Genomic DNA, 25,111 nt, shown 5'->3' on the forward strand with positions numbered 1-25,111 from the left:
ACATTAGGCTTACAGCTGCAATAGCCAGAACTTACTGTGCCGAATATTTGCCAAAAGTGGCCCACATATGTTTTAAGATATCTGGGCCACATTTGCCATATCTTTTCTGGGCCACTACAGGCTCAAATCCACATTACCAGAGTTTACTGTGTCGAATATTTGCCAAAAGTGGCCCACATGTTGTAAAATAACTGGGCCACATTTGCCATATTTTCTCTGGGCAAGATTAGGCCCACAGCCGCAATAGCCAGAACTTACTGTGCCAAATATTTGCCAAAGTGGCCCACATATCCCTTAAGATAACTGGGCCAGATTTCCCATATCTTCTCTGGGCTACTACAGGCTCAAATCCACATTAGCCAGAGTTTACTGTGCCGAATATTTACCAAAAGTGACCCATATCTTTTAAAATAACTGGGCCACATTTGCCATATTTTCTCTGGGCAACATTAGGCTCAAAGCCGCAATAGCCAGAACTTACTGTGCCGAATAATTGCCAAAGTGGCCCACATATCCCTTAAGATAACTGGGCCAGATTTCCCATATCTTCTCTGGGCCACTACAGGCTCAAATCCACATTAGCCAGAGTTTACTGTGCCGAATATTTGTCAAAAGTGACCCGCATATGCCTTAAGATAACAGGGCTACATTTGCACTTACACGTGTGAGCCACATGTAAGATTATCCTTAAATGACTATGCCACATTTTTGCCAACTGTGGCCCCCATTTGTCCTCCATCATTTGGGCCAAATTTATTATTTTCCACATGGGCCACTTCAGGCTCACATTCATTTTGTCTGGGCCGAAGGAATACTGCCAGTGTCGCATAACTGCCTAAAGTGGCCCACGTTTGTATGCTATCTGGGTGGTTATTAGGCTTGTATGAGTTAATATAACATAAATTATGGCTGAAACATACTGAGTCAGTCAAAGAACTAGGGGCGATGAAAACCGACTGTAAATCTATGTTCTGGACCACGCCCATGCCTTTATGAGCACTACTTCCAGCAGGATAATGCAGCATGTCATAAAGCTCAATCATCTCAGACTGGTTTCTTGAACATGAAGATGAGTTCACTGTACTCAAATGGCCTCCACAGTCACCAGACCTCAATCCAATAGAGCAGCTTTGGGATGTGGTGGAACGGGAGATTGGCATCATGGATGTGCAGCTGACAAATCTGCAGCAACTGTGTGATGCTATCATGACAATATGGAGCAAAATCTCTGAGGAGTATTTCCAGTAGCTTGCTGAATCTCTGACACCGTGGATTAAAGCAGTTCTGAAGGCAAAAAGGGTCCAACCCGGTACTAGTAAGGTGTACCTAATAAAGTGGCCTTTATATACGCATTAAAGTCTTAACACACAGGGTTTTGCTTTAAGTTTAAAAATGCTAACCAATAACAAGTTTCAAAAACATTTCCTTCAATCCAAACATGCTAATTTATAAAACAATGGAGAATGACTGTAACCCAAACACGCTTACCTCATAGTATTTAGTGATGCTCTGCAATTCTTTCTTTTCGTCTTTAGAAATCATCTGAATGGACTCGGCTGTTCCTCTCTTCTGAGCCAGTGTATTTTCTTTATCCTCAAGCTCTTTGTCCAGCTTGGGTGTGTATTCTTTTCTCTCTTCTCCACCGGCAAACGCAGCAGTGATGGACACAGGAGGTGTGGTGGTTGTGGTTAGCGCAGTAGATGTCTTCATATCACTTGAAAATGCACTTTGTTGGGAAACTGGGGGTTTCTGCTGTGGTGTCCCTTGCTGCTTGCTGGAAATTTGCTGATGGCGCGGAGAACCCAACGGTTGGCGACTGGGAGATGATGGTGCGACTGGAACAGGATCGAGTCCACCAGACATTAGTCTCTGAGTCTGACAGTTCAGACAGAGCCATTCTTTCTTCTGCAAAACAACAGGGAAGCTGAAGATTAGTGCTCGGAATGATCATGTGATTTCTCTAAAATATATACACCCTGCTGAAAAAAACTGCTTAAACCAGCCTAGGCTGGTTGGCTGGTTTTAGCTGTTCAACCAGACTGGTTTTAGAGAGGTTTTGACCATTTCCAGCCAGGTCTCAGCTGGTCAGGCTGGAAAATGACTAGCTAAAACCAGCTTGGCCAGCTTGGTTTAAGTTGGTTTTAGCTGGCCTCCCAGCCTGACCAGTTAAGACCAGGCTGGAAATGGCTGGAAACCAGCCTGGAAGTGGCCAAAACCCCTCTAAAACGAGTCTGGTTGACCAGCTACTGAATGAGCACTGTGCTGCGTCCGACAGATTGCACTATCATGTTTTTTCTTCTTCTTCATTCTTTTATATCACATTTTACCTGTTTTTATGTTTTGTTTTGTTTTTACGCATTTTTATTATTTGTTTTTATTTTTATTTTACTTGTTTCTTTTATTCGTGTTTATGTAAAGCACTTTGAATTGCCACTGTGTATGAAATGTGCTATATAAATGAAATGCCTTGCCTTGCCTTAGCTAAAACCAGCCAACCAGCCTAGGCTGGTTTAAGCTGTTTTTTCAGTAGGGCAGAGTAACAAACATTATAATTCCCCCCTTTTACAAGATGTAAAATAGCGCATGTGTTTAGACTGTGGGGGAAACCGGAGCACCCGGAGGAAACCCACACCAACACGGACCCAGCCGGGACTCAAACCAGCGACATTCTTGCTGTGGGGCCAGAGTGTTAACCACTGTGCCGCCCTTTTTTTTCCAGAATTATTCAGTATATCTTCCTTTGTGTATCTTCCAACAGAAACTCAAGACGGTTTGATACATGTGAAGGGAAAGTAAACGATGACAGAATTTTCACTTGGCTAAACTGTGTCCTCAGGTGATGAGCAGCTTGTAGATTATCAAGCTACAGTTTCAGAGCAGCTTCCCCAGCACTGCCAATAGCGTGTGAACGTGACATATAGAGTATTTTCAGTTTCACAATGTTTGCCCAGTAGGTTTCCAGTGCTGTGAGCAAACTCATGTGCTCTTCTGTGACCTTTGAGGTCAAGGAGCAACAAATCAGAGCAACACTCTGAGCTTCGGCTTTAGGACATTTAGCAGCGTGCGCCAGATTTTGATTAATTCAGCATACTGTTTAATATAATCCTGTCATTCAGATAAATCATTCCGCTATGCAAAGCTGGTCAAATCATTAAGTGATGTCGGCCGAGGGCTCAAACCCTGCTGGGATCTCCATATGTGCCAGTATGTGTCTAACACACTCAGACTCTCCTAAAGCACTAACAAACCTGAAATACACAAGTCATCAGCACTGTCTTCATATATTTGGCATAGGCATGGGTGTGTGGGATAACATGGAGGTCATGAACACACTGACAAGGAGCCCCTCTGAAAGGCTAGGACAAGACTGCTGTATCACTGCTGTATCATCCACCTGTAGTACATGTAAAAAGTATTTTGGGAGCTTTTAAAACTGTCTCAGTGTCAGTCAGCAGAACTTAGATCTTCCTTTGATGTGTCTCACTGTCAAGTTTCTTAACTAAAAGCATCAATCATTCAATTTCGTGCAGCTTCTAGATTTCTGAGGCCACATATCTCTAGTGGACAGTAAAATCCTCCACAACTGAGAGCAAGCTGGCACTCAACAACGCTCATCTTGATTCAATCAGCTCCCCAAGGACAAATTCACACACTTTATTACTTGCTCATTTCACAATACAGAGAAAGAGAACAATCCTAATTTCCGTTTCAGAGCAAATTTAATGACACAGATAGATTTTTGCCCACACACAGATTTCACTTTGCACATGAACACATCAGTCTGTTATAGGTGCATATACAGTTGGTCAGAATTATTCACCCCCCTGTTTATTTTTGCCCCAAATTCTGTTTTACTGAATAAAGATTTCTCCAGCACATTTCTAATCATAATAGTGTTAATAACTCATCTCTAATAACTGATTTACTTTCTCTTTGTCATGATGACAGCACATAATATTAGACTAGATACTTTTCAAGACACTTCTATACAGCTTAAAGTGGCATTTAAAGGCCTAACTAAGGTAACTAGGCAGGTTAGGGTAATTAGGAAAGTTATTGTATAACGATGGTTTGTTCTGTTGGTTATCGAAAACAAATATAGCTTAAAGGGGCTAATAATATTGACCTTAAAATGGTGTTTAAAAAATTAAAAACTGCTTTTATTCTATCCGAAATAAAACAAATAAGACTTTCTCCAGAAGAAAAAATATTATCAGACATACTGTGAACATTTCCTTGCCCTGTTAAACATCGTTTGAGAAATATTTAAAAAAGAAAATAAAAAAATCAATGGGGGGGTGAATAATTCTGACTTCAACTGTATTTATATATATATATATACAATTGAAAAAGACAAACAAAAAACAGAAAATGAATTACTTCAAACTCATGAATTATTACTTTTTAGTTAACAAAACATCTTCTTGAAGTGGACATCTCTAGTGTTCAGCATAATTGAGGTCACCCCATTATGAAGATGAATATTGCTCTCTATTTCTCAGTATAGGCCATGCATTTTAGTGCATTTAAACAAAACAGATTTACTAAACAAATAGATTTATTATTACAGAGAACAGAGATTTATTACAATAATATTTTACTCACCAAACATATTGAGAATTGGAAAGATAATACAATTAAATTCAAGCAAAATATTGCAAAAAGAAATTACAACCAACAGAAATTCAACAAATTTTTCCTTTTTTTTTTTTTTTTTTGCTTCTTTTGATTTTTTTCTTTTATAAATTTAATTTGATATTTCTCTATAACATACATTTGGGCGTACTAGTTTTTGGACCGTTATCATAGGTTATTTTGCTAGATGCACAAATATAATATTGAAAAGAATGTAAGGATGATCACGTGCCTGAGAATAATTCAAATGAAAGCAGGGACTGCTGCTGCTGCTTACAAAAGGTTTACTGTTTACACGAGCATCGCTGTTTGTCTAGTCTTTTTCAGAGAGAACCGATCGCACTAGTCGCGCAAGTAAACGGGAGCGCACAGGCTTTTTAACAGTCGCATGCATCACATCACCTGTGCGCGAGTAATCATCCTCTCATAAGGTATTCACCTGCTTTTGCTCGCGTGAACACAGTTATTGTTGTCAGTCATGCTGCTTCTCGATTCTAAGATCACATTTGCACGCATATTGGGCCATCCTTATTGTCGAACCCTGCTTTAAGAAAACTTTAAGTAAACATTATTTCCAACCTGCCAAATTGGCTAGTGGGAGCGGCTGTCTAACCCGCCAAAGCTGAAATCTACCTGCATTTGGTGGGTTGGCGGGTGTTAATGTAAAGCCCTGTTTACAACCCTTGACAATTGAAATGAGGCTGGGTTTGAGAAATTCTTTTGGTGATGATGATGTCTGTGGGTGGCACCGTTCAAAATTAAAGTGCACCTTTCCGCTGATAATGCCTCATTTCTCATCGTCATAATGAAAGTAATGGCATATGACAGCTGATCGGGTGGAATCCCGGAAAACAAACCAAACTCTGGCCAGTGTGAGGAGAGTTCATGAGCATGTGACTTGTTTTAATAATTTTGATCCATTTAGATGCCATGTGAAACGAAGCACAACCATTTTAACCCCAGTTTCAGAACAAAACAATCGATCTACAGGTGTGAACGCACCCTAAAACAAGCAATACAAATGACATTCATGGATAAGACACGTGCACCTCCTTACCTCCACCAGATGTGGTGTGGGATTGAAGCCACACAGATTGCAGACCTCAGTGTGGCACTGGGTGCAGGACCTGTAGTTTGGAGCCTCTGTGGACCACACATTGAAGGCAGTCTTGCACAGTGGGCAGGTGACCTCAGGTTTCTGGACGACCGGCTGTGTTAGAGGCTGTTTCAGTGGAGACTGCTGCTGCAGTGCGGTCTGGTGCTGTCCTGCCAACTGCTGTGGTTTTGGGCCTTTTTGATGGTGCATCGGTGACTGTTGCTGCTGTTGCTGATTCTGCTGCGGAGGTTGTTTCTGCAGAGGGGCTCCGGGGCCTTTGGGCACTGTAACTCCTCCTGGACCTGTTTTGAAAGCCCCAGGAGGTCCTGCTGTGGTTTTTGCACTAGCTCCAGAATTAGCATCACTAAAGATCACCTTTGTCCCCTGCGCACTCTGGTTCCGCGCAGGCGACGGCTGTGAGGATCCAGTAAGAGGATCGACAGAAATAAGAGTGCTCGCCTGGTTTAGTAAGGAAGCCCCAAAACCGAACAGCTTAGTTAGACCATCCTGAGGTGGATCATGGGATGGTGCATGATGAGCTGGGGAGCTTCCAGCACTTCGAGTTCGATCCGGTTGACTTCCAATCCGCACCGGAGATCCACGTCCGAGATCCGACTGTGACTGTGCCTTTGCTAAACCAGGTAAAGGCACCGCACCCGGATGAGGAATACGTCCTATTTGGGGCCCCCTTTCTGGACTTTTTGGTCCCAGTACTTGCCTTTGGGGCTCTGACTGGTAACCTGATTGTAAATGTCCTGCTTGTGGTGGCTCTTTTTGTGTTTGGAGTCCAGTTTGTGGCCCGCTGTAAAATCCAGTCTGGCTAGGTCCAGTAGGGCCAGTCTGTCTTTGGATCCCAGAAACAGCATGAGGTTGAGGCTGTGGATGTGGCTGAGGTTGTGGATGTGGATGTGGCTGTGGATGTGGCTGAGGCTGCTGATGTGGCTGAGGTTGTGGATGTGGTTGTGGCTGAATTTTCATCTGTGTCTGCATTTGGGGTTGTATCTGTGGTGTGGGTTGCGCTGAGGGCTGGGTCTTGGGTATTGGGTCAGGCTTGGGTTGATGAGAGGGAGAATGTATCTGCTGCTGACTCTTGGACCGTGGTGTTGTCATGTCCATTCCCAAAGCCCGCTGCATTTGGCAGTTTAGACAGAGCCACTCCTTGACCTGTTAATGAAATAAAGGCAGTACTCAGAGACAGATATACATCATTCTGATTGCCTTTGGCTAAAACTAATTGGCTACGGACTAAAGATTAGGCATTTCATAAATCGCACAATGTGCAGAGTTCAGGCATGTAGCTCTCACTTTATTATGATGGTTCCAACAGACTTTGTTGACAATACTTTGCATTGTACTGCCAACTTATTCTCATTTATTCATTCATTCATTCATTCATTCATTCATTCATTCATTCATTCATTCATTCATTCATCCATTCAATCATTCAGTTATTCAATCATTTATTTATTTATTCATTCATTCATTCATTTATTCATTCAATCAATCATTCATTCATTCATTCATCCATTCAATCATTCAATCATTTATTCATCCATTCAATCATTCAATCATTTATTTATTTATTTATTTATTCATTCATTCATTCAATCCTTCAATCCTTCATTCATTCAATCATTCATTCAATCATTCATTCATTCATTCATTCAATCATTCAATCATTTATTCATTTATTCAATCAATCAATCATTCATTCATTCATTCAATCATTCATTCATTCATTCATTCAATCATTCAATCATTTATTTTTCATTTATTCAATCAATCAATCATTCATTCATTCATTCATTCATTCATTCATTCATTCATTCATTTATTCATTCATTCAATTAATCATTCATTCATTCATTCAATCATTCATTCATTCATTCATTCATTCATTCAATCAATCATTCAATCCTTCATTCATTCATTCATTCATTCAATCATTCATTCATTCATTCATTTATTCATTCAATCATTCATTCATTCATTTATTCATTCATTCATTCATTTATTTAATCAATCATTCATTCATTCATTCATTCAATCAATTATTCATTCAATCATTCAATCATTCAATCATTCATCCATTCATTCATTCAATCAATCATTCAATCATTAATTTAATCATTCATTTATTAATTTATTCATTCATTCATTGTCCTTCGGTTTAGTCCCTGATTTATCAGAGGTTGTCACAGCGGAATTAACCACCAACTAGGGTTGCACAGTTTACTGATAGTATGGGATTATTACATTACTATGGTTCCAAAATACTGGCGGTGCCACTGTAGCTGTAAACAATAGTATCGTCATTAACAATTTCTCTACAATAGATAATGTGGAAAAGTCACTAAAATGCTCACACGTTTGAGCAACAATAACTCATTCATTAATGTTCTTTTACGCTTAGTCCCTTTGTTAATCCAGGGTCGCCACAACAGAATGAACCGACAACTTATCCAGCACATTTTTATGCAGCGGATGCTTTCAACAAACCACAATGGGTACCAAAGTGCTGTACATAAAACACATGCAAATATACACAAAACCAAAATACATAAACTCACATCACAGGATTAAAAACTAAAGAAAATAAGTGTTTTTAGTGCCCTCTGAAAAGACTCAAAAGATGAAGCTGTTCTTAAGGAAAGTGGAAGATCGTACCAGAGTCTTGGAGCTGCTATTGAAAAAGCTCTATCACCTCGACATTTTTAGCGTGAACGTGGAACTGTCAAATAGAGACGATCCTTAGAGCGAAGAGATCTCACTTGTTGGTGTATATTAATTAGCTCAGAAATATGCTCAGGGGCCAATTTATTTAGACCATTTTATTTCAATAGTCCGAGCCCTTAGGTTGTAGAATTTGTGCCTTTTATGGTAGCCTATTGCACGTTTTCTAATGCTTCAGTTCGAATTCACAATTGAATCGATTCCTTTCTGTTCCTGTCAATATGATTTGGTAGCTACAACAACCGCGACAATCTGTTAAAAAGAACACACAGAACACAAAAGAAGACTCACAGAGTGAATTTTGGAATCACTTTGGATTGTGACCTAATAAGACGGAAAAAACAACAGAGCAACAGGAAACATTGAAACTATTTTTGAGCACTTCATAAAGCCTGATTTAGTTGGAAAATGCTCTTTTGTAGCAAATTTCATTCAGTATAATTTGTATTTTTAGCTGCATGTATTTTTGTTGGTCAGTTATCTACAAAATAAACAAACAGAATGAGTCATTTTTTAGTGGATTGAGGTGCAGATAATACTTTTTGGCCTTAAGGGAATTATGAAGTATGTTGTGTTCACACCAGATGAGGAACGCGCAGATAAATTGCGATATTCGCACGTAAATAGGTGCGTGAACATTTTTTGAGTTTACACTTCGTTCACTTCACAACAGACGTGGATTCGCATCTTCTGTCTGCCCGGTGACTCTAGCTTCATTGCTAAATGGCTAACAGGGATTTTATTGAGAGAATATTTGTGCTTATGTGCTTTAAGAAGGCTGAAAAACAGCTTTGGTTCATTTGGAGCCGTGTCTGAGTCCACTAGATCCTTTCAGAGGTGCAGAAGCTCTGTGAGTTCATCAACTCCTCCAGAAACTGTGCCTGGATGATGGAGGCTTTCAGCAGAGCTTCAGACTGAGCCGAGCCCAGTTTGATCAACTGTTGTCAGATGTCGGGAGGAGGATTTCTCCCTGGCACACCAACAACAGGCGCTACGTCGTAAGAATACACCATTTGAAAACAGTGCCTAATTACTCCTCCTAAATGATCTACCGAGCTCTGACTGGCATTCTATATCTGCAACAATGATCGAATATCTACTGCCAAGGCAAATTCACATCATGCCAAGTCATACAGATGTTGATAAATAGATCCCATTTCTGCAGAAGTCTTACCCCTGTAAGGTGTGGGTTGGGGTTGAAGCCGCACTGGTTGCACACTGTAGTGTGGCACTGTGTGCACTTGTTGAAGTTCGGCGACCCGTCAAAATTGGTCAGCTCTGTTGTATTGCAGACTGGACAGAGTTTACTGCTAGGCATCGGTGCGATCTGGGGTACGGAGTATGGTGAAGTCGGTGCACTAGTTCTGTCAGGAGACGCTGACGGGGAGCGTCCCGTTCTGCTGCTACTGCTGAAGTCCACTTGGAGGTTGCGTCTGGAGGCGTGCTGGCCCGGGCTCTGGTTGGCTCCCATGCCCCCTGCTGAAGCTTGAATTTGAGACTGATGCGTAGGCGTAGTCTGGGAATGTCTGGGTCCATCATGGATTTGCTTTTTGTAAGGGTTTGCACTTGTTTGCATTCCACCCGTGCCAAAGTCAGCACCCGGCCCTCGATCACTACCAGCTCCATAGCCTAGTTTTGGACTTGTTGGTGGACCTCCCGCTCCAGCCAACCTAAATAAGACAAAACAAGAAGATGAGAACACATGAGTATTGCCAGTGGGGATTTTTTAAACAAGAGACTCCTAACTATTATTCCTTTTCATTTCATAAATGTGTCATTAGAAAGTCTACAAACTAATATATATGATCTGCAATCAGATTAAACACCTAAGAAACCTGTTTACCACTTAGGTGGTGATCTCAGTGAGCTTGCATGATTCATCTGGGTTTTATTGGATTACACAGATCGCCCCCCAGTGGACAAACACTGAATTTTTAAACATTTTAAAATAGTAATCACATAATGCAGTGGAAGGCGAGGCCGTGGCGCAGTAGGTAGTGCTGTCGCCCCACAGCAAGAAGGTCGCTGGTTCGAACCTCAGCTCAGTTGGTGTTTCTGTGTGGAGTTTGCATGTTCTCCCTGCCTTCGCGTGGGTTTTCTCTGGGTGCTCCGGTTTCCCCCACAGTCCAAACACATGCGGTACAGGTGAATTGGGTAAGCTAAATTGTCCATAGTGTATGAGTGTGTGTGTGAATGTGTGTGTAAATGTTTCCCAGAGATGGGTTGCGGCTGGAAGGGCATCAACTGCGTAAAAACTTGCTGGATAAGTTGGCAGTTCATTCCGCTGTGGCGACCCTGGATTAATAAAGGGACTAAACCGACGAGAAAATGAATGAATGAATGAATAATGCAGTGGTTCTCAAAGAGGGATTCGGGACCCCCTGGGGGGTCGTAAGACAATAAGGGGGGGTCGCTTGGTGATTTCCAAAAATCTCCCATATTTTACTATTAGAATTATCATATTTTATTAATTATTATATTTTATTTGCAACCCCTGGAGCTATTATGCTGGATTAACATCACAGGAATAGCGTTAGTTGCAGCAGATTGATTTTGCGGTACAATATTACACTTTGACATCTTCATGGCACTCACATACATTAAAAATTAAATCTCCAAGAGGCTCCAAGTCTCTAAAATTAAACCAAGAATAGTCTTGTGCTATAAACATTGTGCTCATCATTCTCATTAGGTGAGGTTAATATTAAATTAATGAATAAAGATTATAAAAATATATATGGTTGTAAGACTGTTGCCAATATGCTTATGTTTATATAGTTCCTAGATTCTTAACAAAACATTCGTAAAAGTTTCAAAGCTTCATGAATCTGTGTTTCAAAAGCAGCCATGAGTAATTCACAATCCTGTGCTTTCCTTTTCATTAGTGTAAACATTAACGGCTCTATTTCATCAATGTAGACACAAAATCTAAAGTGCACAGCGCAAAAGCATTAAGGAGGTGTCTGAATTCACTATTGCTATTTTAAGGATACAAAAAACAGTCTGTGAAGCAGGCGCATGCTCTAACAGGGCTGTGCTGATTCTCTTCATGAGTTCTGGGTGTGTTTTGAGTAGAACCTGCATTAAACCAATCAGAGTCTCGTCTCTCATTCCCTTTAGGTGTCGCTCCATGGTGCATTTGCTCTTTACATGTCGACTTTATAAGTGTAAAATCTGAACACTTCACTAGCGAGAACACAGTTAAACAGAGCATCTGCAGCACGAGGATAAAGAACGAGCCTCCTCCATTCAGCCTCTTTACTTTACTCCTTTACTTTGGATATGTGCATAACTAAAGCGCTCTGCTGAACTTTAGAGCAGCTTTTAGTTGGTTAATAGTGCGCTCTATTTCAGTTGCTCAGAACAGCAACGCTCCAAGAATGCGCCTTAACACACTTCCTCTTTTTTTTTTTAGGATTGGCATAGGACCTCGAGCCGGGAATCGAACTTTGGTCGCCGTGAGTACCTTGGTGCTATATGTCGGCATACTTAACCACTAGGCTATTGGCGCCAAAACACACCTTCTTTATAGACCAGCACACCCATGACTCCACAGAGTGGCGCAAATAGATTTGCTATTTAAACAACATGGCGCAATACATGCAAATTACAGTTGCGCTGGTTTGAAAATAGCAATAAATCACGCCAAACACATCTTGCACCTTATTGTCCCGGTTGTATAATAGGTGTAAAGACTCAATATACATTTTAGACTCACATTTCCACTCATTTCTAGTGAGAAGTTAGTATTATAATACGCAAACATCCCCTTAATTATCACCAGAGCTCTCTGTATTTTGTTGCACATGATTAAATCTTTAAGCTTCATGCACAAACGCTTCCTGCAAAATCACTGCCTTATAGAACAGCAAAGCAACAAGTCAGCGGCCTACGCTTGCAGATGCAGCCCACATCATTATCGCTTGTAATCTCTGTCTATACCAGCGCTTCTCAATCCCGGTCCTCACGCCTCGCTGATCTGCATATTTTGCATGTCTCTCTTATGTAACCCAGCTGATTTAGATAATCAGCTCGTTAGAAGAGCTCCATGCATGACATGTGTGCTGACTGACACGCTCCCTACGCAGTGTGCATCCTACCTAGTCCCTCTCCTTCAGTTCACAAGAATTTCCCTTCATTTCACATTTGTTCATGGATCTACACGACAGCATTCTCTGCAGGGTCTTACTAGAGAAGTAACGTAATATACCTCCGTATTAATTCACACACAAATGCTATTGCAATGAAATAGGCTCCCTTCAAACTGACAGAATATCCTGTAGAGTGCACTTTGCAGGGCACTTGATTGTTCTTTTTGATGGTCTGTTTGTTGAATTTAAGTTACATTGCATCTACATGCCAACTAATCCTCATTAGATTATAGACTGGTAGAGTTGGGGTTAGTGTAAGTTTTACTTGTAAAGTTCCTTCTAGTCAGTTAAATGTGTGTTGACGGTGTGTTGAAGGTTCTTGAGCCCTGGGCTCCCTCCCGTTTGGAGGAAGAGAGGGGAGCTTTGAGCTCAGGTAGATCTCGACAACTCCCCCTTGATAAGAGCTGATGACTAAAAATTGAATGCTATTAAAAGATATGCTGTATTATGAGATTACCTGTAATGCAAATTTAGATTTATCAATTTACTTGTGCATGTTTTTGGAATGTGGAAGGGAACCGGAGGACCCGGGGCAAGCACGGGAAGAACATGCAAACTACACACAGAAACGACCACCGGCCTGTTAAAGGACAAGAACAGGTGACGTTCTTGCTGTGAGGCGACAGAGCTAGTCACTGTGCCACCGTGCTGCCCTATGGAGGGAAAGGTGAAGAGTTAGAGGTGGAAGGGGGGATTCTTCAAATCGAAGATGACTGTAGTGAAAAAACCCTGGCTCTTTATAGTGGGTTAGGAATGGCCTGATTGGTGGATCATGCATGCTAATGCAGAACCAGCAGTGTTCAATCATAATCACGTGCTCCTCTCGAAATTAGTTTATGAATAAACTTCACTTAAATGTATTTTAAAAGTGGGTCAAGACAGGCCAAACTTACGTGGCACACATATAAATATTTAACATCTGGTCCAAATACTACATTTGATATCCCAAGTCTTGTGTGCAGCCTTGAAGATGGTGCCACATCTACCAAACCTGGGCCATGTTTGGCCCACATGCTGTATGCCAGTGCCGGATGAACCAGCCTGATCTCACGAGGAAAAGTATTTTACATTTTGTCAGTTTAGTGTCTAATTTGTACAAGTTCGAACAAGTTTAGTCGTACGAAATTGTACGATTTTAAAAAAGAAGGCGTGGCACCTAACCCCACCCCTAAACCCAACCGTCATTGGGGGATGAGCAAATCGTACTAAATTGTACGAATTAGATCATATGAATTCTTACGAACTAGCCATTAAATCAAAAAGTTACGAATTGCGGTGAGATTGTATCGGATGAACACCTGATATACCAACTTTATGCCAAATCTGGGCCAAAATTCTTCACTATCTGGGATGTGTTTGGACTGTGGGGGAAACCGGAGCACACCCGGAGGAAACCCACACAAACACGGGGAGAACATGCAATCTCCACACAGAAATGCCAACTGACCCAGCTGGAACTTGAACCAGCAACCTTCTTGCTGTGAAGCCACAGTGCTAACCACTGAGCCACTGCACAAATGAACTGTGATAATGGCACTGGCTCTGAATAAGTACCCGGGTCATGCTGCTGGAGAAGAGCTCAGTCTGAACTGCACGGGTCAAGCTGAACGCTTTATGTGCTGTAGCTCAGACCTGATATCATGGCTTATTATTTCAAGCGAGAGGCACGGCTAATTAAAAGCTCAGATCAGTTAATCAGTGAACGCTAACACTACAGCTTTGCCTGTGCATGATAAAGGACACAACAGAGCCTTTTTCTAATAGATGTCAGACGTAACCTCGCTGAATAAACTGCTTGAGTGGGAAATAGCTTCTTGTTTTAGGAATCAGCAGCGTATTGGCTAACCTTCAACATGCTTGCCCTTAAACGATTGATTGTTTTTTATGAGATGCTCTGTTGTTAAAGTCACAGACAATTTTGCAAAAGGCAGGATCCGACGTCCAGCACTTCTCCTTCATTCTCTGTGCTGACAGAAAGTTAATGTTTGTAATGTGATTGGTTATGATTGTCTCTACGGTAACTCATTTGACCACACCCTTCTGCTTATTTGTTACCATGAATACTTATTAGGCAAGTGTATTTATATGTGTTAAAATAGGTTTAAAATGAATTTTAAAAGAAAGAAAACACTTATAGGCCACACTTCTATAGTTGTGACACACTATCCACCATGCACTTTTACACTATGTACTTCGTCGTACTCGACTGTGCAATGCATGTATAGCCGGCAGCTCTCTGCAACTCCCACATGTTCGCCCACTGAAGCTAAGCAGGGCTGGATGGGAGACCACATGGGAAAGTTATAGGTTGATGCTGGAAGTGATGCTAGTGAGGCCAACAGGTGGCGCTCAACCTGCGGTCTGTGTGGGTCCTAACCAGGGCTTAGTTTGTGCTAGAACAAGCCGGATCCGGAACCTCTAAAATCTGATCTGGCACCTCATTTTACCGTTCCCGTTCCTCAACTGCTGTTCACTTTCACTTTCACTTTCTTCCGCGGCTTCCCAACCCTCTTCACTTTCGTCCTTCATCCACGACACCCCTCTGCCATCCAACGCCCCCCAATACCACCTATTTTTTGAAGTCTTTGTTTTCAGGAATCCACCAGAGGGCGCTGTGTGTGCTTTTTCGGATCTCAAATTTCTCTAGCGAGTGCCATTCACAGCTGCTGTTTACACGTAAATCCACTAGAGGCCGCTGTTAACTGACTGGCTGACCAACCGACCGATCACCCCACCCACTAAGTAACCTGTTGTTGCAGTCAACTCCTCTCTGCATCTTAAGTATGATGACATACGCGGCGAGCTACTGGGCAAACTGGTCACAGCAGTAAAGCCCACATGGAGGTAAGCGGAAAAGAAACAGAGGCCGTCGGCGGTGTCATACTGCCCCGTAGCGTTTGTTTTAAAAATGAAATTCAGCCATATGTAACTCTGGCTACAAAATTTGTGCTCTCTAGAAATTTATACATGGGTACATTTTCAAAAAAAAAAAAAAACATGTTTCTTGAATCCTATTATATAAACTAACAAATGGCATAAAATAGTGCAGATGCAATCTGGGATGCACTTTAAATTAGACAGTCTTCTTTTGTTTTTGTCTGTGTCTGGTTTACTTGGTTCAGGTCACCTCTACACACCTGTATGGAGATTTCTCGTGTGCCTGGTAAGACAATGATTTACTGCTTCAGGTGTGTTTAGTTAGGGTAGGAAATATACTGGACTGAAATATGTAGGACAGCGACCCTCAACGGACTAGACTGAACAGACAGTGTAAACAGTGGATCCTGGGTTGGAATCTGGGTTTTTATTAGTTGTTGCGAGAGAAACGAGTGTTGGAAATGGCCAGTTTGGAATTAATTAGTTATTTTGTTTATTAAAACAAGCAAAATAATCTGCTGATGGGACAAAATCTTGCTTTTACTTTGAAATAAGATTATTTTGCTTGTTTTAAGGAAATACTCACTTAATTTTGTCTCATTATTTCTCAAAACAAAACAACATTCATTTATTTTCTTGTCGGCTTAGTCCCTTTATTAATCCGGGGTCGCCACAGCAGAGCAAACCACCAACTTATCCAGCAAGTTTTTACACAGCGGATGCCCTTCCAGCCGCAACCCATCTCTGGGAAACATTCACACACACATGCACACACACACTCATACACTAAGGACAATTTAGCTTACCCAATCCACCTGTACCGCATGTGTTTGGACTGTGGGGGAAACCAGAGCACCCGGAGGAAACCCACGCAAACGCAGGGAGAACATGCAAACTCCACACAGAAACACCAACTGAGCCGACGCTCGAACCAGCGACCTTCTTGCTGTGAGGCGACAGCACTACCTACTGCGCCACTGCTTCGCCCCAAAACAACATTATTTTCCTTTATTAAAACAGCATTAATCTCATTTCACTATTTATTATTAATTCGAATATTTTAAATATTTGGACTAGAAACGAGACAAAAGCTAAATAAGACAATAAATCAAAGTGAAAAATAAAATTCACAAATTTGAGGTTCACATTCTGCAGTAAATTCGTGTAATACTTGCACTATAATAGTATACTATAGTATAGAGTATATTTTAGAGTATAAGTATATAGTATATTTTAGTATATATATATATATATATATAGCTCCAACTCTAATCAAACACACCTAAACAAGCTAATTAAGCTCTTACTAGGTATACTTGAAACATCCAGGCAGGTGTGTTGAGGCAAGTTGGAGCTAAATCCTGCAGTGACACCCGACCTCCAGGACCGAGATTGGTGACCCCTGGTATATAGTATAAAATGTAGTATAGACTAGTATAGTATTATATAGTATAGTATAGTTTAGCATAGTACAGCATAGCATAGTGTAGTTTAGCATAGCATAGTATAGTATAGTATAGCATAGCACAGTATAGCATAGTATAGTATATTATAGCACAGCATAGTATACTATAGTATAGCATAATATAGTATTGTATAGTATAGTATACCATAGCAAAGCGTAGCATAGCATAGTAAAGTATAGTATAGCATAGCATAGCATAGTATAGTATAGCATAGGACAGCATAGCATAGCATAGTAAAGCATAGTATAATATAGTATAGTAAAATAGGGGATAACCATGATTAGTTGATTTCTGCAATATAAACAGTGAAATGAGCTGAAAGTGAACTCTTCTGTCCTCTATTTAAAGCTGACGATGTTGTTTGTGAGTGAAGCGCTACGAATAACACACTTAAAGCACATTTAATCATGAGAATGAGTCAGATACAGTATACGCTGTTGCTGCTGCGTTACTGTGCCAAACGCTAAAAATAGGACACGCAACAAAAAATAAAAAAACAACAGCAGACGAGCTCAGCATAATGCTACTGAGAGAGAGAGAGAGAGAGAGAGAGAGAGAGAGAGAGAGAGAGAGAGAGAGAGAGACTATAAATGTTACTTACTACATTTTTACAATGACACATCTCTGTAATCTATTAGTTTAACATAGAGTGAGTGTTATTACATATATAATAGACTGCGGTGTGTTTATATACAGTTGAAGTCAAAATGATCTGCCTCCTATGAATTTTGGTTGTCTTTGTCAAACATTCCCCAAACTATATATCTCAGATTCAGGAATTGTTCTCAGTGTTTCCTCTAATATTTGTTCTTCTGGAGAAAGTCTTATTTGTTTTATTTCAGCTAGAATGAAAGAAGTTTTAATAGTTTTAAACCCATTTTAAGGTCAATATTATTAGCCCCCTTAAACAAGTGTTGGATTGTCTCCAGAACAAACCACTGTTATACAATGACTTGCCTAATTACCCTAACTTTACCCTAATTACCCTAGTGAAGCCTTTACATGTCACTTTGAGCTGAACACTAGTGTCTTGAAGAATATCTAGTCTAATATTATGTGCTGTCATCATGGAGAAGAGAAAATAAATCAGTGATTAGACACATCTTAGGGTGCTCAACAGCCAATCAGAATCAAGCATTCAACAGCCCATAGTATAAACATGTTGTTATTTTGAAGCTGATAGCAGTGCTGTTCTCTTCTAATCTTCTCAAGGTAATCAGTCAATACAAGCAGCCTCACAACATTCATTTTCTCCTCATTCTCGATGACGTTTCCCAGCAGTCTCTGTGCTTCACTTCAGTTTAATGAGTCCCAGCAGAGCTTTGTTTGTTGCTGTGAAGAGCACGAGATGCAGACGCCACTGGAAACATCATGTCAAACTTGCAGATCAGAGACAAGACGTCCTAATTTGGTGATCAAATGACATGTGCAAAAGTCCTTTTTGTGTTCAGAGAAAAACATTTACTTTATAGGCGCCTTATAACCAGGGCCAGACAGGATCTACGGATATTTTTTACTATTTCTGTGCAGTATTTTGTTGAAAAAAAAAAAAAAAAAAAATATATATATATATATATATATATATATATATATATATATATATATATATGTATGTATGTATGTATGTGTGTGTGTATATATATATATATATATATATATATATATATATATATATATATATATATATATATATATATATATATATATATATATATATATATATATATATATACACATACAATAGTAAATAAATAGATTCAATGGTAGACTAAAAATCTGTGGATTTCTATGTGTACAAATTCTGCATGGGCCAACTTACTGTATAGTGCATTAATAAGTTTAATTGTTCTCTGATATCTACATAGTGTGTATGTGGCTTAGGCTAGTGGAAAAATTCTCCAGAAATGTTTTTATGCTCATTTATAACCAAGAGTCAACCTCCAGCTCTCCCTTCTGACGCTAATACAAAAGTAGCTGAAACTGCAATTCATCAACTGGCCACTGGGGGCTGGCTTCAAAACGGCAAATTTCCATTGACCCGAATGTTAAAACGCCCAGCTTTATAGCAGGAAAAAAAGGTGTTTACAGCCTGGTACAAAGTTCTGGATAAAATATAGGTTAAATTATAAGTATACATTGACAAAAGAGACTGCCAGAAATGTATTTAGAATTGTACTTTGAAACTATAACGTGTATGAAAAACAGGCCGGAATTATTATCAACCTCTGCATAAACATAAGTAGCTTTTAATATTATTTTAATGAGTCATTTGAACACTTAAAGCGTTTCGAGTAGGCCTACTTTTAGAGCATTGATTTAATAAGTTAAATTGTTCACTGATATATATATATATATAGTATGGCTTAGACAAGTGCAAACATTTTCCAGAAATGTTTTTATGCTCATTTATTAATTCATTCATTTTTTTTTTTGTCTGCGTAGTCCCTTTATTATCCCAGGGCCGCCACAGCGGTATGAACCGCTAACTTATCCAGCACGTTTTTACGCAGCGGATGCCCTTCCAGCTGCAACCCATCTCTGGGAAAATACTCATTTATACCCCAGTGTAAACCTTCCACTTTTCCTTGTGAATTTAATACAGATGTAGCTGAAACTGTAATTCATCGACTGGCCACTGGGGGCTGGCTCCAAAACAGTGCAAATGTTCATTGACCCCAATGTTAAAATGGCCAGCTTTCTAGCAGGAAAAACATTAATCATAGTCTGGTGCAAAAAAAAAAAAAAAAAAAAATTGGTGTATAAAATTAATAATGATATAATGTCTGGATAAACTATAGGCTAAATTATGATTATTCTTCGACAAGAGACTGACAGAAATGTATTTAGAGTTGTATTTTGACACTATAACATATACGAAAACACAGGCAGGAATTAATATCAACCTTTGCATAAACATAAGCAGCTTTAAAAATGATTTCGTGTGGACCTACTTATGGAGCATTGATTTAATAAGTCAAATTGTTCTCTAATATTTACATAGTGTGTGTGTGTGGCTTAGGTACGTGCAAAAATATCCAGAAATGATTGTTATGCTTGCTTATAACGAAGTGTAAACCTCCCGCTTTTCTTTGTGAAACTGATATGGAAGTAACTGAAACTGCAATTCATGAACTGGCCACTGGGGGCTGGCTTCAAAACAGAGCAAATTTCCATTGACTCCAATGTTAAAATGCCCAGCTTTATAGTGGGAAAAAAGCCTGGTACAACTATTGTTTTGGTGTATAAAGTTAATATTGTTATTGTTATGAAGTCCTGGATAAAATATAGGCTAAATTATAATTATACTTCAACAAAAGAGACAGAGAGAAATGTATTTAGAGTTGTATTTTAAAACTACAGCGTGTATGAAGCTGCATGAACAGACATCATTTAATAAAGTGTGTTGGCATGCTTTCACTTATGAAAAATGACAGTAGGAGTGGAGTGATATGACAATGCAGAAACATGCATTAAATACTTCACAGTTTGCATGCGTTTGTTGCATCATTACAAATATATGCGGCACATTTCACAACATACACGTTTAATTAACAAAAGATGCAGTTCTTACTGCCATATACGCCCAAAGCAATGTTTTAAAAACTAATTGTACGCCTCTTTGGGTTGCACTAAATAAATGTATAATCTATATATCCTGCATTTTGCATTCTGACAGCTGTAAATACTCCATGCTTGTGCATGGCTGTCTACTTCACAAAACGTCTCCTTTTTTAGTCTCCCTGCAGCTCTCACTTTCAAAATAAGAGTCCCACATACAATGTGTGTTCGATACATGCTTAGATAAGCTAAAAAATAAGCGGGAAAGTGTATCACTGTTGTAATGCTTGTTTGTTTTGCAGCATAAGATGCTAAATATTTTAAAATACGCCTTCAGAGCCCTGAATATTTTACTTTAGGCTCTGCTGCCAAGCTGTTATGAACGTGCTCCACATGTGCACCTAAGTATGAAATGATTGCATTATGCATCATTCATTTAGTTTTGTAAGCTCTACACTGCGTCTCGAAAAGTTTCATGTGTAACACAAATTAAATTTAGATTTGACCGTCCACATGAATATCCCTGTAAATAATGAAAACAAATGAATGAAGTCTAACTGTAAAAGCCCACATCAAAACAAGACTGTACTATTTTAAAATAAATGTTTTTGAGCACTACTATAGTTAGGTGTCTTATACTTTATATATTATAGTATTTACAACTCTTTTTATTTAAGCTCCAGCATCCTGTAATGTTAGAGAAATTGGAAATTGTAATAAATACAGTAATATAATGTAAGTATTACTACAGTAAACTGTGATGTATTGTAGTGTAATTTACACTAAACTTGTAGAAAACTGCATCAGTGGGTCATTTCTTTATATTACTATAGCAGCTGTGTTACTGTCGCAACTGTAAAATCACCACAACAGATCAACTATTAGGGTTGTTGTGTTACCATAGCAACTGTAGCATCACCACAACAGATCAATTACTGTAGTAGTTGTGTTACCATAGCAACTGTAGAATCACCACAATAGATCAATTACTATAGTTATTGTGTTACCATAGCAACTGTAGAATCACCACAATAGATCAATTACTATAGTTATTGTGTTACCATAGCAACTGTAGAATCACCACAACAAATCAATTACTATAGTTATCATCTGCTGCGTTAAACATATGCTGGATAAGTTGGCGGTTCATTCCGCTGTGGTGACCCCTGATTAATAAAGGGACTCAGCTGAAAAGAAAATGAATTAATAAATTTGAATACTTAAAGAGGTAATTTTTGAAGAAAAACAACAGAGATATTAATTACAATCTTTTATATCATCACTGTCTGAATATAGCTGAAAACATCCCGCCTGTCAGAGCACACTGTAAACAATGTCTGAGTTGTTTTTATTTGATAATTGTCTAGGTTTAGGTTATAAAAAAATGTTGCTTATAAAGACCTCCCATATGAGTAATGTACTATACTCTCAGAAATAAAGGTACTCGAGCTGTCACCTTTTTCAAAGGTACAAATTTGTACCTAAAAGGTCCAAATTAATACCCTAAGGGTACATATTAGTACCTAAAAAGTACAAAAGGGTTCCTCTTAAAATTTGTAGGTACTAATATTTACTTTTGAGGTACCAATGTTGACCCTTCACGTACAAATGTGTACCTTTTGAAAAGGTACTACCATAATGACAACTTTCATACCTTTATTTCTGAGAGTGTAGAACATGTAGTGAATTTTCTGTGGTAAACTCTGTAGTGTTTTTGAACCATACTATAGTAAATATGCTACAGTAAATTGCAATGATGTGGTTATTTGGTGTGGTGATTGTACTACATTGTACTAGCAAAATAATTACAACATTAATAAATACTAAGGAAATATCTGAGTATTCACGTGCATTTTAGACTTTATCAAAGCCATATTTGATATTTAAGGTGATCAGAAAATCAGCCAATCAGATGATCTGACACACTGAACACACTGCTTACATTAGCAGCTAGATGTGTTATACAGCTGAAGTCAGAATTATTAGCACCCCTGAGTTATTTTTTCCCTGTTTTCTGTTTAACGGAGAGCAGATTTCTTTAACACATTAATAATCATAATAGTGTTAATAACTCATCTCTAATAACTGATTTATTTTATCTCTGCCATGATGACAGCACATAAGATCTTCTTCAAGACACTAGTGTTCAGCTTAAAGTGACATGTAAAGGCTTCACTAGGGTAATTAAGGTAAACAGGGTAATTAGGCAAGTCATTGTATAACAGTGGTTTGTTCTGGAGACAATCAAGACAAAAAATGCCTAAAGGGGCTAATAATATTGACCTTAAAATGGTTTTAAAAATTAATAACTGTTTTTATTCTAGCCGAAATGAAACAAATAAGACTTTCTCCAAAAGAAAAAATATTATCAGACATACTGTGAAAATTTCTTTGCTCTGTTAAACATCATTTGAGTAATAAAAAAATAAAAATAAAAAATCAAAGGGGGCGAATAATTCTGACTTCAACTGTAAATACAGCAACACAAATATTATCAGTTTACCACAGGATATTTAATACATGTTGTGCTGTGATTTACTCCTAATAACCGTAGTACCGTTTCATAAGGAAGGTCTTCATAACAGCAGTCATTGTTCACAGTGTAATGTACACTGATGTGAATTTAACAGACGTGAAGTTTTCAGATTGAATCAAAGATTATTTTGCATGTTTTAAGGTAAAAACTCACTTCACTTTGACTCATTATTTCTGAACACTAAACAACATACTTCACTTGTCTAGAAAATGCTTCTTGATTTAAGAGTTTTGGTCACACTTTACAATAAGGTTCATTAGTTAATCTTACTTAATGCATTTACTAACATGAACAAACAATGAACGATACATTTACTACAGTATTTGTTCATGTTAGTTAACGTTAGTTAAGGAAAATACAGTAGTTCATTGTTAGTTCATGTTAACTCATGGTGCATTAACTAATATTAACAAACACGGACTTGAATGTTAATAATGCATTAGTAAATGTTCAATTATGATTAATAAATGCTGTACATGTGTTGTTCATGATTAGTTCATGTTAGTAAATGCATTAACTAATGAAGCTTGTTGTAAAGTGTTACCCGAGTTTTTAGATATTTGGACTAGAAACAGGACAAAATCTCCAGTCAGAAAAGCGTGTTTTCAGTGTACGATTAGTTTACTTCTATATATAGCATTCTGGAAGCCTTGTAGACATGTTTGTGAAGTGAACAGACTTTCGTTTGACAGTAAGATCCTTTACTCGGCGGCTCCGGCTTTCGGCACACACACACACATTGATTATATTATGAGAATATTGAGCGGCTGATTCAGGCGATGTACTGAGTGTCATCATATGCTGAGCGTCTCTCTGAAGCTGTCAGATGAACACCTCTGGGATTTCTCACTGTAACTGCATTCATGACACTAATCTGAAGAAGCAGATCTGTGTCTGCATAAAGCCCAGCAACACAGGTGACAAACACTTTCAAACAACACGGACAACCAACGACGACTGCTTCAAATCATACTGGACTTTATGCACTGAAAAATGACACGTTGAACAAACTATTCATATCATTTTAATATGGTAATATGTGCACACCTTATTATTATTGTTTACTATCCATCCACATGCCTGAAGAATTTCTCACATCGAGGTGCAAACCCACTGGTGCAAACACTGCTGCATTTACGAGTGTTCAGACTCAAGGCTCTCCTGAGTAATAAACACACTTAAAAAGCAGCTTCCGTTTAGCAGAAAAGCACCTAAAGAACTCTCAGACAGTGAGAAACAAGATACTCAGGGAACTTCAAGATCCAATCATTACAAACCTTGTCCAGTGCCTTCACTTCCAGTCCACAGCTCACTGTCTAACAGGACAGCAGCGCTTAACACCAATACAACACACTCCACACTCAGCGCTCACTGGAAATGTGTGCTTCAGACTACGTTATTGTGAAGAAGTGTACTTACAGATGTTTGACTGCAGTTTCTACACTGAACACAATGGTAAAAACATTATAAATGTTGCACTGTAAAAAATGACTGTAATTTCAACAGTAAAAACTGTAAAAATGCTACACTGTAAAACATTACCGTAATTTCAATAGTAAAAACTGCATGAGATGCTGTAATAATGACTCATTCCAACAGTAAAAGCTGTAAAAATGCTGTAAGAAATTCACTGTAATTGTTATGAAAAACTAAAAATGGCCATAATTGCAATGGTAAAATCTCTGTAAAAAATTACTGTCATTTCATCTGTAAAAACTGTAAAATTGCAAGACGGTAAAAATGGCCATAATTGTAAAATCCTAAAAAAAAAAAAAAGTTTTAAAAAAAAAACGTAAAAAAGCGAAAATAAAATGACCGGAATGACAACGATAAAAATACAAAAGTAGCACTGCTAAAAAATACTGTAATTTCAACGGTAAAAACGCTACACTGTAAACAATTACAAAAAATGCTACACTGTGATACATGGCGGTATTTCTAATATTAAAAACATTACAAATGTTGCACTGTAAAACATTTCCGTAATATTAATGGTAAATGACGAAAAATGCTACACTGTAAATAAATATTGTCATTTAAATAGTGAAACCTAATTTAA

The 25,111-nt window shown here is 38.7% G+C and overlaps 1 protein-coding gene across 9 annotated transcripts in view; it reads right to left on the minus strand.

The window, feature by feature from the left end:
• Positions 1–25,111, minus strand: part of bsna (bassoon presynaptic cytomatrix protein a) — a 56,827-nt gene that overhangs the window by 22,972 nt on the left and 8,744 nt on the right. For all 9 annotated transcript variants that reach the window (XM_073911327.1, XM_073911324.1, XM_073911321.1 and 6 more), the window contains exons 2-4: positions 9,639–10,134; positions 5,693–6,895; positions 1,489–1,905 (exon numbers count right to left, since the gene is read on the minus strand). In XM_073911327.1, coding sequence (XP_073767428.1) covers positions 1,489–1,905; positions 5,693–6,895; positions 9,639–10,134 — 2,116 coding nt within the window. The remainder of the gene's footprint in view (positions 1–1,488; positions 1,906–5,692; positions 6,896–9,638; positions 10,135–25,111) is intronic.

The sequence above is a fragment of the Danio rerio genome, chromosome 8 (genome assembly GCF_049306965.1).
Source record: "Danio rerio strain Tuebingen ecotype United States chromosome 8, GRCz12tu, whole genome shotgun sequence".
Classification (NCBI taxonomy): domain Eukaryota; kingdom Metazoa; phylum Chordata; class Actinopteri; order Cypriniformes; family Danionidae; genus Danio; species Danio rerio.